Source organism: Cavia porcellus, unplaced genomic scaffold, assembly GCF_034190915.1.
Source record: "Cavia porcellus strain 051 isolate PalLab524CR breed Dunkin Hartley unplaced genomic scaffold, mCavPor4.1 scaffold_21, whole genome shotgun sequence".
In the NCBI taxonomy this organism is placed as follows: Eukaryota; Metazoa; Chordata; class Mammalia; order Rodentia; family Caviidae; genus Cavia; species Cavia porcellus.
The window spans coordinates 21674351-21690253 of NW_026947504.1; the positions used below are offsets into that span (position 1 = coordinate 21674351).

The 15903-nt window shown below is 36.6% G+C and overlaps 1 protein-coding gene across 6 annotated transcripts in view; it reads right to left on the minus strand.

The window, feature by feature from the left end:
• The window catches only part of Megf10 (multiple EGF like domains 10), a 169308-nt gene that overhangs the window by 112035 nt on the left and 41370 nt on the right, over nucleotides 1–15903 (minus strand). For all 6 annotated transcript variants that reach the window (XM_063232420.1, XM_063232421.1, XM_063232419.1 and 3 more), the window contains exon 2: nucleotides 796–931. In XM_063232420.1, coding sequence (XP_063088490.1) covers nucleotides 796–911 — 116 coding nt within the window. In that variant the 5' untranslated portion in view covers nucleotides 912–931. The remainder of the gene's footprint in view (nucleotides 1–795; nucleotides 932–15903) is intronic.

Sequence of the window (15903 nt, forward strand, 5' to 3'; positions counted from 1 at the left end):
AGAAAAGCCAGAAATCACACAATTCTCAATTAAAGTAATAAAGTGAGTTAGGACCACACCACAATGTTTTTACATGCCTACTTTTCTGTGGGATAGCAACTGACTGCAATGTTCACTATATTTTTGATGCCACGCCATGAAGACACTCACGTGATATATCCTTCATATGACATATCTAACCGTATCCTTTTCCAGCACTATACTTGGGTCTGTTTTTGAGGGACACAGTCCTCATTGGTTCACATGGCACTGGTTTCAAGCTACCTTCCATTTCTAGAACCCCTTCCAACAACTGCTTCTTCTTGCATTCTTTAAGAACACCTCCAGGGAGGCGACCAACAGGGAGCACTGCCCATTCCTCCAAAAATAAGGTCTCCCCTTTTGAGCTACTTCTTACACATTGCTTCTATCCCACACATTTCAAAACTTTATTTTATTATGCCATGTTGCCTTCCACTGCTCTTTCCCCCAAAATAGATCTAGCTCTACAAAACTAATGCAAATAGATTCACAGCAGGAACCAGATCTTAGAGATTTCACTGTAATTTAACTATTAACCATTTTCCCTGGATGTTACAATTGCATCTGTCTTAGAATCAGATATATAGTTTTTGCACATAATATATATTCTATTATGTGAATAGTAGTTACTCAATTTATTAAAAATGCCTAATGATTTTTGCAGAAAATTTCATATCTTTTCAGATTCTAAGTTTATACATCAGATTGGTGATAATAATATATAAAAAAAAACTCATGGACAATTATTCCTCAAGCTGTTGTCAGAAGGATTACCTTTCCCAGTGGCTACACACATTAGGGTCTTCAAGATTCAGAGCCGATGCTGTCCCAGTCCAATGGAATAACAATAAACCGATAAAGCCCAGGTATGAGTTCAAAGATATAACCATTTTTTTTCCTGAAGGACAACCTAGAAGAAAAAAATTAAAGGTACATTAAAATCACTCAAACAGAATTCTTTTCAATAGTGCAGTCACTCAGCACCAATGGCCAGAAGAGTTAAAATAAGGATAATGAAACATATATTTAAATAGCTGGTCACCAGATTTCATAGTCCAGGGAAAAGGGGTGTTTCTTAAGTTGTGCAGGGCACCTACCATTCTGCAAATTGCTGAAATGTGCAAATCATCATTAATTACCACCACAACAAAAGCACTTCTCAACCATGCCAGTTGACATTAAAGGAATTCATCAGAACAACCAACATAGGCATCCAGATTATCTCACTAGGCACATTTCATTCTGGAAGAAGAGAGTCCACAGAGAAATCCAGCCTCATCTTCCCAGAAAATAAATGATGAGCCAGAATGTCCTCTGACTTTACAGATTGATACCTCAGGAAACAAACTGAAATTCATTCAATAGTTGTGGGTATACAACGTTCCCACCCGATTCTAGCCACGATGAAAAACCAGAATAAAATATAGAACTAGTCCCCTTCCCTGCCCATTAATCTGCCCACAGTTTAGTAATCATAACTTAAATTCAGCGTTTCAGTTTCTCCAACTGCTGAATAAAAACAAAAGCAACTATCTTATAGTGGTTCCTCAAAAAATATACACGTAGGAAAACGTGTGAAACTGAAGGGAAGATCAGGTACATTTAGGGAACTCAAACTAGTTTATGACAAGAGAGAAGAAAGCTGGAGAGAGAGACTGGGGCAGATCAGAGGGTTTATGAGCCACGAGAGTTTTGTAAGCCATTGTAAAGATCAGAAACTCCATCGAAGGGCAACAGAACACAGAGTGAAGATCACCGTGGCCGCTGAGGAGACTGTAATGAGACCAGGGAGAACAGGAGTAGGGTGAACTAGAAAGCAGCACTGGGTTGGTAGGAAGTAGACTGAATCTACAGGGAGCTTTTCTTCCAACAGGACTTGTCACCTGAGTGTAGAAACTGGGGGGAAGCAAGATTCCAGGTTAACTGGAATAAATGGGCTAAATGGTCAGTCTTTCAGTGAGATGGGAAGCACAGAAGTTCTGTGGATTGGGGAGGCTCTGAGTTCAGCTTTAGATATAAGGAGTGATCAAAGGATATGGTGAGTGTTAAATATTTTTTAAAAATTTATTACTGTAAAGACACTTTGTCAAGAATTAATGGGGATGCTCAAAGTGAGGGGGAGTATTTGGAAGATTGATAGCAATGCTTCTTTTTCTGTAAGTAAATTTTTTTAATTTAAGCAGTCATTTTTTTATAATCATGTATCATTGATAAAAAAAAAAAACTGATGGCAATTGCCATCAAATAAAAAATCACATTGTGTCCTTACACACCTTATTTACTAAGTCTGGCATCATCTGACTTCTCGCTGTTTCCAAAAGTCAAAACAACCTCAAAAGGTAAGCATTTTCAATCAATGCAGGCTGAAAGCAGTCACCAGCATAACTAAAGACACTGATGAAGCTCCCAGAACTACTTCAGAAAGTAGCAAGATAGTGAGACTAGAGCAGGTGACTAATGGCAATGTGTCTTATACCATAATAACTTTTAAAAATTTAGATATTACTTGTATTTTTAAATTACACTTCAGATGTCCGCTCTGAGGTTGCTATAGTGAAGCCATCTACAAACTTTCACTGAGTTCTTATCATATGCCAAGAATTGCATCAGGCAGGAGTGTGTAGCAGTTGAAATAGCATGGGAATGACACACACGGCTTCACCTCCTCGGTAAGAAACAAAAACTTAATTTGCTGTCCTATATCATCAAATCACTACACAAATGGACATGAAATTAGATCCATTTACTAATTACAAAGAAAATAAGCATTAACCTATTCTGAAACTAGCAATAACGGGCCATATTATTTGACCAAGAAAGTTATTTTCTGGGTGAAAATTGGCATTTACACTAATTTTCTACCCCGTGAGGTTATTAGTTTTTATTACTTGAGACTCAAACGTGTTGAATAATAGCTTTGTATTTTGACAAGATAAGAGTATCTTAAACAATAACAATAAAAGCAAATAGCCAACTTTAGGATACAGTTTGTCCCTCAATCTTTCAGGATTATGGATCGAGGAAATATCCAAAATCAAAATTACTTAAAAGGTCAAGTATTTTAAGTACATTATGAAAAACTATCTATCTCACACAGGTTAAAAGAAAAAGCAATAGAAAATGATTTGGAATAAAGAAAAAACATTATGAATTTGTAAGGTAATTAAAAGTGTAAATTAATAAGAGATTGTAAAATCTTTTTAAAAGTTACTTCAATAGTTACTAAGTAACTCTAATATATAAGCCATAAGTAGCCAAAATATGACTTGTGCATTAATTCAAAGTATTTATATTTCTCACAGGTTCATGACATGAAGTTGTAAAATCTGAAATTTACTACAACTAAAGAAGCTACTCTATTTAACATAAATTTAACATAAATAAAAAATGATGATATAATAATAATAATAATAATAATAGAAGTGGCAGCTATCATTTTCTGGCTAATACCAGATATGTTACTGAGACTTTTATGTGGATTATTTAATTCTCACAGCAACTTCCCCAAAAAGTAGGGATTTTTGTTGTCCCCATTTCACAGCTGAAGACATATTAAGATTCAGCTAGCATCTCTTCATTCATCAGAAGAAGAAAGCTTTAATATATGTGGTTGTAACAAGTAAGCAGAGCAAACATCTCTATCTCATAGCTTTTCTTTGTCAGAATAAATATTCCATTTCAGTGAAATGCAAAATATATGTATGAGCTTTCATTCTTTCCTCCAAAGCAAAATCAAGGCTAGGAAGCAGTAATCTGCCACCTACTCATAAACAATTACACTAAATTGGGGGTTTATTTCCTGAGTCACCATCTCAAATCAAACCATTCATTTACCAATTAGAAATGTTTAGTCTGTAAAGCTAGAAACTGCCAGAAGAGAATCAAGTTGCCAAGAAAAAGAAAGAAACTGTGCCTTCTCTTTTAATAAGTAAAAATCCTAACACTGATCTTTCCGTTTCTTTTCACGCTTTGCACCTGATGCATCCCCTGTGAATGGGGAGGGCAGGGAAAGGGCAGAATTTGGTCATCTCCCCACTGCTTTTAAAGTCAGTATTGAGAAACTGCAAACTGCACTACAAAGTTGCAGGGGCATTTGCAGTAAAGAAAGTATCAGCACACTAAAGTGTGTGTGTGTGTGTGTGTGTGTGTGTGTGTGTGTGTGTGTGTATTCATACAAAAATGCTTTGGTCTCCACCTCAAAGAATTTTACTAATTTTAAATTAGAAATTAACTGAATTCTGGAATGTTCTGTATTAGAGAATAAAATGACAAAAAGTGAAAAGAATTTCTTGATCAAAATGCAGGGATCATGCAAACTTACAAAAGCTGATTAAACCTGAGAAAGGAATATATATGTTATATATAGTGGAGAGGGAAGATACCTCACAACATGCTAATAAACTATAAATAACTGTAGCAATGATATATTTCATTATATTCAGACATGTGAATTGTCTCTTTGTTCTAGTTTATTTGATGAAGGCATTGTTATAGAATCCAAATAAGCAATTGATAGAACATAGCATGTAACCTTTCCATATTTTTTCTATATGTTTTGGGAAGTATATGTGGGTTCCCTTGATTCCTATCCTAAAGGAGAAAAGACCCAGTACATTTTTCTTACTTCTTTCCTATATGCTGTGCCATCCTATCCCATTATAACTTTACCCTCTGGAGTACAAATTAAAACAAAATACAATTGCTAAAAAATAGCATTATTTCAATTTAAAAAGGCAACACACTGCTAATTTATTTCATTAAAAATAGATAGCTTGAATATATTAAAACTCTAAATTGAGCATTAAGCTGTCCTCACCTACCCAGTCTTCATCTTCAAATAATGTTCCTTATGATTCCATTTAACAAAATTTTACATGTAAAAAAATAATTCATTTGCATGAACCCCCTAGTGCAAACTTGATTGCATCCCAGATCATTCACATAATTACCATGGAAAAATCAAAACAGAAAATCAGTCCCACTGATTAGCATTGCTAAAGAGCTCCTATTAGAAGGAGGAAACATGGCCTGCAGAGTTAACTCTTTCTGCCTTGCAGCCCCCTCAGAAAGCAGAGCTTGCTCACCCTACCACAGAAAGTTCTCATAAGTAATCAGGTTGATAAAACCCTTACAAGGGATGAGTCTGGGTTCTAATAGCAGATGGCTTCTTTATCCATGTGTTAAGGAGAAATAAATGATGGGGCACTGCGTTACTGATTTATTTTTGCAACCACAGAGGGATATATAATTCTAGACAATTGCTTTTGGTTCTAAAATCTATTACCTTTCTCGAATTATTAAGCAGGCACATAGAAATAACTTGGGTGCCTTCATCCAGTTTTTTCTCAAGCCTGTGGTCCTTCAAATTAAAACTGATGTTTTAATTAAGTGTAGTTACTTTTCCACAATCAATGTTCCTTCCAGGTATCAAGAGTCACCTATTTCACTTGTTCACTTGTTATAACTCCCCTACCTGCTAGGCATTAGATGTGCCAAGTTCATGTTCCCAAATATCAAAGAATGAATTCTAAGGAACACAGGTTAAGACCATGAAAGCTTTGCTGAGAAAGCTCATGAGAGACGGGGGGGGGGGGGGGTCCCAAAAGTGGGCTACCACTGAGGACCTCTGTCAGGGTAATTTATACAGCAAAGTCACAACAAGGGTACAACCCTGGGTACAACCATGGTCAAACTACAGATACAATCAACCTATACAATTATACAAGTATATAACCTACACAAGCTACACAAACATAGCTGCTTGGCTAATACTGACCCAATAGGGAAATAAGTTATGCAACAAGCCTACATGGAAAAAACACAAGACATGGGGTCAGATGTTCTGGTCACCCATCTGGGTGACTGATGCCTACCTGGACTTACTGGACCAGGTGGTGCTAATGACAATATAATCTCAAGATACTGTTTGTCCCCTCGGGAGGCAAGTAGCACTGACCACTGTATCTTTATTTTGAGACCTGGTCTTCAGATATACCTCCAGTCACAATTCTGACATCTTTATTTTTGTGCTGACTTCCTTGAGAGCTAGCCCCTTGAGTGTATAATTTCTATTTAACTTACCCACCTATCACACTACTCCATCACATTACTTAAAAAGAATGCATCACTTGCTTCTCCTCACACTACTCAGAAAGGGCAGAAGGCAATGTGTTGTGTTCTTTCTGAGACTCCGAATCTGTGAACAGAGCATGACCAGTCCAGTTTCAAAGTATTAAAAATGTCGAAACAGTAACATTGGTGGTTGCCCTGAGAACAATCTCAGACGAGGACATCAGTGAAAACAAAACTTTGCTAATGATTGTATCACGGGGCGTTACCCTTTGTCAGCGGACTAACCTCACTGATGTGCCCCTGGCTGAAAGTGCTGTCCAGAGGTGGGCCTGGTGAAGCAGTCCTTAGTAGTGTGACCTAAAAGGAGGAATTCTTGTCCCTGGCTCCTCCTTTCTCTCTCTGCTTCCTGACTGCATTGAGAAATTTTCAATTGCCATGCCCTTCTACCATGGTGTTTCATCCATGGAATCACTAATCATGAATGAAAACTTCTGACACCATGATCCAGAATCAAGTTCTCCTCCTTTAAACTGAAGGTGTTAGTATTTTGTCCCAGCACCAGAAAATGATCAAGCTCCACTTCTTAAAGATTTTACTACCGTTTAACAGTGCCATGCTGCAGAACAAGCTTTCAAAACATGGACACTGGGGGAACATCTAAGACCTAAACTATGGCACAAGGATAGTCAATCTAACAGTATATTCTATTGCCCATGCATTGCTATTTAATTCAAGCAATATATGCACAATGTAGATTTTGTTTAAGGACCTCATGTCATTTTTTCTTGTATCAAATCCCCCAACAAAAGTATTCTAAATAAATTAAATTATAGTAATGGCAGTCATATAGTATTCTTAGAAAGCTTCTAAGCATATAAGCTAAGAGCAGAATCACTAACATTAATGAAGGAAAATTAATGTCAAATACTATTTTATAAATTTATAATAGTTTTATAAACAAGCCCACCCACCCCAAACTCCTACACATTAGCACCAAGTGAGTGTTTAATCATGATTGTAGTATTCCTTGGCATTTGACACCAAGCAAACCCTGGGCAAAGCACAGATGACGCAAGACACGGAGCTACTCTCAGGGAGCTCACAACCCTATACAGAAAGCAGACACAGGTGACAGTTTCAATATAGCACGACACATACCATGATTGGGGCCAAAATAAGCTACTATGGGAACATAGAGAGATGACTTTATCTGCTTAATCAGATAGCCCCATTGTCACTTTGTTCATGGTATTAAGGGATAATTAAGGGAAGATCTTAGTGACCCATTTATCATCAATTTTTCACAGTTCAATGCCCTTATGAATCCAACACTCGTGTAACACATGGGAAAAATCCGCAAAACAATATGCATTAAAGATCTAGATGTAAGAAACTATGTGGACCTCTGTGACTTGTAAGTCATGGCCTTTACCCTTAACAGTTCAAAATCTAATGGGGAGAAAAATAATAATAAATTTGATTATTTGATAAATAAGGCAATTTAGAAATGACTTACTGGGACTTTAAAAGGAAAAGAAATCAGTGTGACATGTGAAGGTGCATGACAGAGGTCAAACTTGACCAAAGATTTGAAAATAGAAAAAGGACTGGGAAGCCACTGAGTGGCTCCTCATGTATGCAATCTCCCTGATGTCAGGGTGAAGATCCATTATCCCAACATGGTAACACTGACATCAAATGTCTAGCCTGAAGTCAAACATTAGGCCAGAGCTGAGATTTGAACAAACCTGGCTGGTAGCTACAATGCCTGTGATCCATTCTCAGCATCGCACCCAGCTAAAAGGAAGCTCTGAGCAAAGAAAACTCTAGAAGGGGGTCACAAGGCAAAGAAAATGGTGTAAGGCAATGACAAAGGCAGAAGTCAAGCTTTGGAGGTGGGGAGCAAAAGGCTTTATGCACGATCCTGAGAAGCAGTGTTAGAAAGGTGGGTAGGGCGCAGTGATGAAGGACCTTAAGCAGCAGGCTCAGGAATCCAGGTTAAATTTTCTGTTTGTAGAGCCTACAAAATAAGAACTGGGATTATGCCTTAAATCCAAAGTAGCTCTTCCTGCCTGATATCAACCGTTCTTCTCTCAAGTCTACTAATTCTTTTTCCATTGATTTTTTTTTTTTGCTCTAATAACTATTACTATACCCTGTTGTTGCAGCCAGGCTCCAGGTCACCGTCAGTGGTCCCCGACTGCAGAATTTCTTTCACACTGAGTAGAAAGCAGACTGGTGCAGCTAACAGGATACAGCAAAAGCGACAAGAGTGTAACTTTCAAACCTAGGTCATAAAGACACTGCGGTTTCAGCTTGCTTGGATCTCTTTTTTGCGGGAAGCTAGCTGCCGGGTCATAAGGGCACTCGAGCAGCCTAGACAGAGACTGACAAAGTGAGGAACGGGAGCCCCTTGCCAAGGCCCACATGGTGACCCATCTTGGAACAAGGTCCTCCAGTCACTGTGAAGGCTTCAGACAGCTGTGGCTCTGCCAATGTCCTGACTACACCCTCAGAACACCCTGAACCAGAAGCACCAGCTAGGCTACTCCTAATTCTTGGCCAACAGAAACTGTGAGGTAACAAATGTTTGTTGCTTTATGCAACTGAGTTGTTAGATAATGTTACCCAGCAGTAGAAAATCAGCATGACTATGTTTAAGTATTTCCATACCGAAATTATATTGGTTTATGTCCAAAATATCCCTCAATAATGCCAGTCATTTTGTTGGTACCTTGAGTAAACGTAGCACATAGGCGAAATCATCTGAACTAATTCTGAAATCTTGACTTTATATTTTAACTCTTGGCAAGAATCTCACCTCACCTAGTCACAATTTATTCTTCTGTGTCCAGAGATATGATCTCACCAATGTCGATATATTGAGGCACATCTGCTATTTTTTCACACAAAGCTGTGTCTCAGGTTATCATGTCATTTATCTTTAACCATTTAATATGTGCTTATCCAGAAGAATTAACCTGCTTTATGCAAAAAAACTGTACTACTTCATAACCTGGAGAGTTCACTATGTACTCTATGCTACAGGTTATTTGGAACACACTAAAGACTGGATTTCAAGCTCTTCTTTGAGTTAGTTTCATCCACAAATGTTCCTTTTATTTTATTTCTCTGCACTTGAAGTGCTTTCCATGTTCATAGTATTGTTATTAGTATGCAAAAATTTAAATAGTAAGATTCTTTAAACATTTACTAGTCCAACTATTTAATACAAGATGACCGAAATTGCATATTTTTGTTAATTTTATAAGGTAATATAATAGGAAATATAAAATGACAATTTTATCAAATTTATTCAATAAAAGAATTGACTGGTTGAAATGACATCTGCCCAAGTGATGCTTGGGATGGCACTTAAACATGCTGCGGAGTGATACTCAGGATAAACTGTCAAGTGTTTAATACCCTACTTTCAGTAATGGACAGATTATCCAGACCAAAACAAAACAAGTCAATAAAGAAATAGCTGAGCCAAACTACAGTCTAGATCAAATGGACCTAAAACACATCTATAGAACATTTCACCCAACAGCTGCAGAATATACATTGTTCTCTACAGCAAATGGAGCATCCTCTAGGGTAGATCATATAGTTGCCCATAAAACAAGTTTCAGAAGATTTTTAGAAACTAAAGTCAGGGGCTAGGGATATAGTGCAGTAACAAAGCTCTTGCCTAGTATGTATAATGCTCTGGGTTTGATCTTTAGTACCTCCAAAAAAAAAAAGTAGAAATTGCATGGAGTATCATTTTTTGGTCACGATGTAATCAAACTGCAAAGCAAATGCAAGGAAAAAATCTGGGAACTATGCAAATTTACTGAAATTAAACAATTGACTTTTGAATGCCAGCACACTAATAAAGAAATTAAGAATGAAATTAAAGAATCTCTTGTAATTAATAAAAATAGAAATCCATCATACCAAAACATGTGAGACACAGCAAAAATAGCAATAAAGACTAACATTTTTAACAATCACTGGAGACATAAAAAATAAAAAAGTCTTAAACTCCATCACTGCAGCTCAAAGAACTTAAAAAATAGGAACAAACCCAAAATTAGGAGAAGGAAAGACAGAATAAAAATTAAATAAAACAAAAAACACAAAAGATCAATGAAACAAAAAGCTAGTTCTTGAGCAGATAAAATTGAGAGACCCTTAGCAACTTAAGGCAAAAAATCTGAAAAAATAAAATCAGATAAAAGAAAGTCATTATTATCAACACCACAGAAATACAAAACATTAGTAGAGATCATTATATATGCCAAAAAGCTTGATAACCATGAAAAAATATGGGCGATTTGTGGCCACATACAACTTACCAAGATTGAACCATAAACAAATGAAAAACCTGGACAGACCAATAATAGGTAAGATTTAACAAGTAACAAGAAGTTTTCCACCAAAGAAAAACCTAGGACCAGATAGTTTCCTTGTTGAATCTATCAAATATTTAAAGAAGAGCTTATAAAATTTATTAAATTATTCTAAAAAGGGAAAGAAAGGAATTTTTTTAGACTCATTCTCTTCAGCCAATGCTGCCAGGGTACCAAAACCAGACAAGGATACAAAACAAAAAGATAGCTACAGGCCAAAATCTTTGATGAACATAGTTTGCAAACCAAATCCAACAATATATTAAAAAAAGATTATTCTCTATGATCAAATAGGATTCATCCCCAAGATGCAAGGGTGATTCAAAATATGTAAATCAATAAACGTGAAATGCCACACGAGACAACAATAAAGGATAAAAGCAATGTGATCATTTAAACAGATGTAGAAAAAGCACTTAGTAAAATTATGCAACCATTTATTATGAAAATTCTGCATAAATTAAATATAAAAGCAATAATCCTTACTATAATAAAGGACTAGGAGCTAATGACACAATATTGAAATGAGGACTATAGGTTTACAAAATTAAAATCCTGAATAAGACAAGCATGCTCACTTTTACCACTTTTATTCAATGGATAAAAGCCCTATTAGTATGCCCTATTGGAAGCCCTATCCAAAGCAATTAGGCAAGAGAAAGAAATAAAGGGCACTAGAAGCTTTGTAAAGGGGGAGGGGAAGAAGAATTGAAGGAGAAAGAGGAAAATGGGCAAAAAGAAAGAATAAAAATATAAGATGTACATGTACAAATTCTCTATGATGCATATGGTCATTATGTATGTCAAAAGTATACCATAAAATTAATTTTAAAAATATTAAAAAGAGGTAAAACTGTCACTAAAGATAACAATCTTAAGTACAGAAAATACCAAAGTGTCTCCTTAAAAAACCTATTAGAACTAATAAACAAATTAGCAAATTTGCAGGATAAAAAAATCAACATAAAAATCAGTAGCACTGCTTGCTATATGACAATAGTCAAATATCTGAAACAGAAATCAAGAAAGCAGTCTCATTTACAATATCCAATAAAAAATGAAATTAAATACTCAGGAATAATTTTATGTAACCAAGGAGATGAAAGATTATAAATTATAAAACAGATGAAATAAATTAAATGAATGAAATTAAATAAATGAAAATTATAAAACACTGATGAAATAAATTAAAGATACATGATAGGTTGGTCGAAATAATATTGTTAGAATTTGTTCGAATTTCCATATTACTTAAAGCTATTTACAGATTCAGTGGAGTCCCTATCAAAATACCAATGACATTCTTTATAGAATCAAAAAGAATGTTTTCAATTTATATGAAATTACAAAAAATAACAACAAAACAAACAAGCAAACCCAAAACCATCTTGAGCAAAAGGAACAAAATAAGAGGCATTATACTTCCTGATATATTGCAAAGCTTAGTAATTAAAAGAGTATGGTGTTGCCATAAAAATGGGGACATAGACCAGTAGGACAGAATAGAGAGCCTAGCAGTAAACCCACACAACTACAGCCAGTTGATTTTTGACAGTGTTAAGAACACAAACTGGAGAAAGAATAATCTTTTCAACAAATGGTGCAGGAAAACTGGATATCCACATGCAAAAGAATGCAGCTATACACCATCTCTCATTAGTTACCAAAAAATTAAGTAAAACAAAGACTTACATGTAAGGCCTGAAACTATGAAACTGTTAGAAAAATGCAGAGGAATTTCTTGAGGACATTGGAATGGGTAAGGATTTTTTTTTAGCAAAACCCTAAAAGAATGGAAATAAAAGCAAAAATAGACAAATGAGGTTACCTCAAAATAAAAACCTTCACAACAAAATAAACTATCAGCAGAAGGTAGAGATGACCTAGAGAATGGGAGAAAACATTTGCACAGTACACATCTTCTAATGTTAGAATAAAAAAACCTCAATAGGAAAAAAGGAACCACCCAAATATATACCATGTTTTTTGTGTCAGTTTTAAATTTCTTAATTTATTTTTAAACTTTTTTGTGTTGAAATAATTTCAAATTTACTTGAGATTTAGAAAAGTGAATAACTATCTACACACATTTATGTGCATATATAAAGGTTGTATATAAAGATTACTTGGAGTTCTAAGTAGAAAAGTAAATGAGCAAAAGACCAAGGTTGGAGCCAGATCAAGAATGGTGATAAGCATTATAGGTCAACATTTCATTAAGGCAAATCCAAACACTTCAGGAAGTCGCAGGTGCTCCAAGGGTGAATAGATTTAAGAAAAATGCAGTAGAAAATGGAACTTGATCAACCCAGGAAAAAAAGAACCGATTGCTTTATTTTTTATATCTCCAAACAAAAATACTGATTGTTGAAGAACTTGCAACATTTCATTATTCAACAATCCCTAACTCAATATAAGCAGCAAAAACTCTAATCACAACAGAATAACAAAGGAAGGCAACATATTTTGAAAAGAAAAAAATTGATCTACAATAAGGAGAAAGAAGAGCAAATATAATTCTTTGGTGTACAGGAGGATGTTGAATGTCACCAGAATCTTGAGCCTTCTTGACTCAGTGCAGGGAGGACAGGGATGATTGATAGGAAGCCCAGGTATATGCAGGAATATCCTTCCCAATGGTACATGCGGCCAAGGATGACAATAGGCCATCTGCTCCCATCACTGGCATGGCAAGGAATACCTACCTGTCACCTGCTTGCCCAGCTCTGGATCATTAAGTTAATCTTCACTTACTGAGGCCCTCACTATTAGGTCTCAGCTAAGCAATGCAAATCAAGTCTTTCTTTCCTTAAAGATCATTTCTTGGAGAAGAAAATCCTACAGAGGAAGAAAGACCTTAGGATGGAAAGAATTTCTTCAGAAGCAAGATTTCAAAAAATTTTCCTGACAATTTCCATGCCAGATCCTATTAAGGTAAACATGAGTACATACACAAGTGCATACAAACACAAAAAGAGCATCCTTCTAATGGTTATATAACTTAGGTTTTTAACATTCATTTGCTCCTGAAAGTTCCCAAACCACTATATATATATCCTGATTTTCACAACGCTTTGGTGCCATGAAACAGTAGAACAGAAATGTTCAAGGTAAACACCTTAATGACTTATTTTATGCCGAAATAATTTGATCCCCAAGTTAAGATGATTAATCATGAGTTAGAGACAGTTTGTGAGTGATCTAACACTAGAAGCCAGAACTCAGTTTCATCAGCTTCCATAAAATCACCTCTCTCTCAGGTAAAATCATCCTGATCTTTCTAAACAATAGTTTTTCTGTATGTGGAACCAACAAATGCTTCTTGAAATGCAAATTCATTAAAAGTTTGACTCTCCAAGTGACTAAAGCTACTTACTTCACTAAGACTGTGAATCAGAAAGTGCATAAATTACTTCCATGTTTATTCTCTGCAGACGTCTCAAATAATCAGTGACAGTGATTCAGCTGCCCTTTCCACAGTGGGTGCAGTTCTGAACCACTAATCTAGATCAGGATGTGGGGTGACCACAGATGTCCCTTGCACTGCCACAAAGACCTTGTGGTTTTAAGACCCCATGATCAAAGTTTTGAAGCTTTGGGATAATACGTATGGAAACTGCAGAGGATCTACAAGTAAGCAAAAGAACAATAATTATTCAAAGCTGCATTTGGTCAGGAGACAACATTCAGGATAAAGTGCTTGAGCAGTTTCCTCCCCACCTCCACTTCCTCACCAAATGCATATATACGCAAATATAAAAAGCCACAACCAAAATCCCAACCATATGGCTCTTAAAACAAGGCTCTGTGTTACTGGATAATATACTACATGCTAAAATAGCAACACTACTTCCTGTGGTATCCAGACAGATCTTTTATTCATTCAAGAAATGACCCTGACTGACCCTGAGTAAGAGTTGGAGAACAATATCATACTGACACAAAAATTAAAAGCCACTCTCCACCCGCCACCCTTCATTTCCATATTCCCAATTCTTTCTCCTGATGGCCCTATGACTCCTGACTTGCCCTCTGCCATTTACAGTGAAAGTCAGATCTAGAGGCGTGGAGACAAAGGGTACAGTGACGGGTGAAGTTCTGGTCTGGCTCATGACATAACTGATCCCTAGCAGGCCACTAACGTCCTCCTGCTTTACTTCCCTTTCAAAACATCAGCAGGAAAGCAGCTCTTCAGGCAAGCAACTTTACAGAGAGTCATATTTTCCTCTTTACCTTTCTTATTCACTTCTGGAATGCCTATGATTCATTGACTTTTGTGTGAATTCAGCCTTCAGCAGGAAGTACTCTAATTTTACAGACATGTTGCTATGGTCCAGAGAAATTCTTCATGTGCACAAGATTGCAAATGTATTTCCTAACTAGCTTCCCCTTCGGGTGACACTAAGCCAACACTCAAAGGTGCTATCAGTTTCTGTTGCCCAATAATATGACATGCTACATACAAAGATAATAAAGACACGATTACATATTTCTGTGGTTGATGCCACTCTTGGTACACATATAAAAACAGCCCCTGGGTGCTGGCACATCCCCTCTGGGGAGCCTATAGCTGGTTCACGGATAGTGCCTGCTGGCTGTTTCCCCATGTGAGGACAGGGACAAGAGTGCTCTGGGGTCTTTAATCCCATTTACTGATCACTTTCTGATAATGAGGTTTTAAAACCAGTGCCTAGAAACACTAATTTTGGCTAGCTTTTTGTTTAATCAGTTCATCCTTTTCACCCATCAACTTACACACTACCCTCTACGCAACTTCAAAGAACACAGATCAGAGCATTACACCCTTTGGTTTAGACGCTTTGGAGAGCATGACTTTTAAGACAAGTCAAAACTAACACCTGAGACTAAAGATGATCTAAGTCTACCTCATTACCCAGCAGACTCTCACACATGCCTATCACCTGAGCAATCCCCAAATATCACAAGTCTTCATTCTGTCTTGGCCATGCTGCTGCTGCCTGGAATAGTCGACTTGATTCACACTCCTTCTTCGAAGATCAAATGTGCCTTCCTCCTAGCAGAGCTCCTAGGCCGACATAAAACATCCCTCTTGCTTGTTCATGGAACACACTGACAGCAGGTGATATGACTGTTCTCAGAGCACTAACACACACTGCTAGATTTGCCATTTTCACGCTCACTATGCCACTAACTGATGAACTCTTCAATGTCAGAACAGTAAACTTCATTGCTGCGTTCCTGCTACAAAAGGATCCCATAGTACCTCAGAACTACTCACTAATGATGAATGAATGGATGAATGAATGATCCACGGGAAAAATAAAGCTCAGGGTATCTAAATCAGTTTTTCTGGATTCCAATGTTTTCCCCCAATATAAAAGGAAAGGTAAAGATTATGCTACTCAATGCTTACTGCAGTGGCATCAACTGC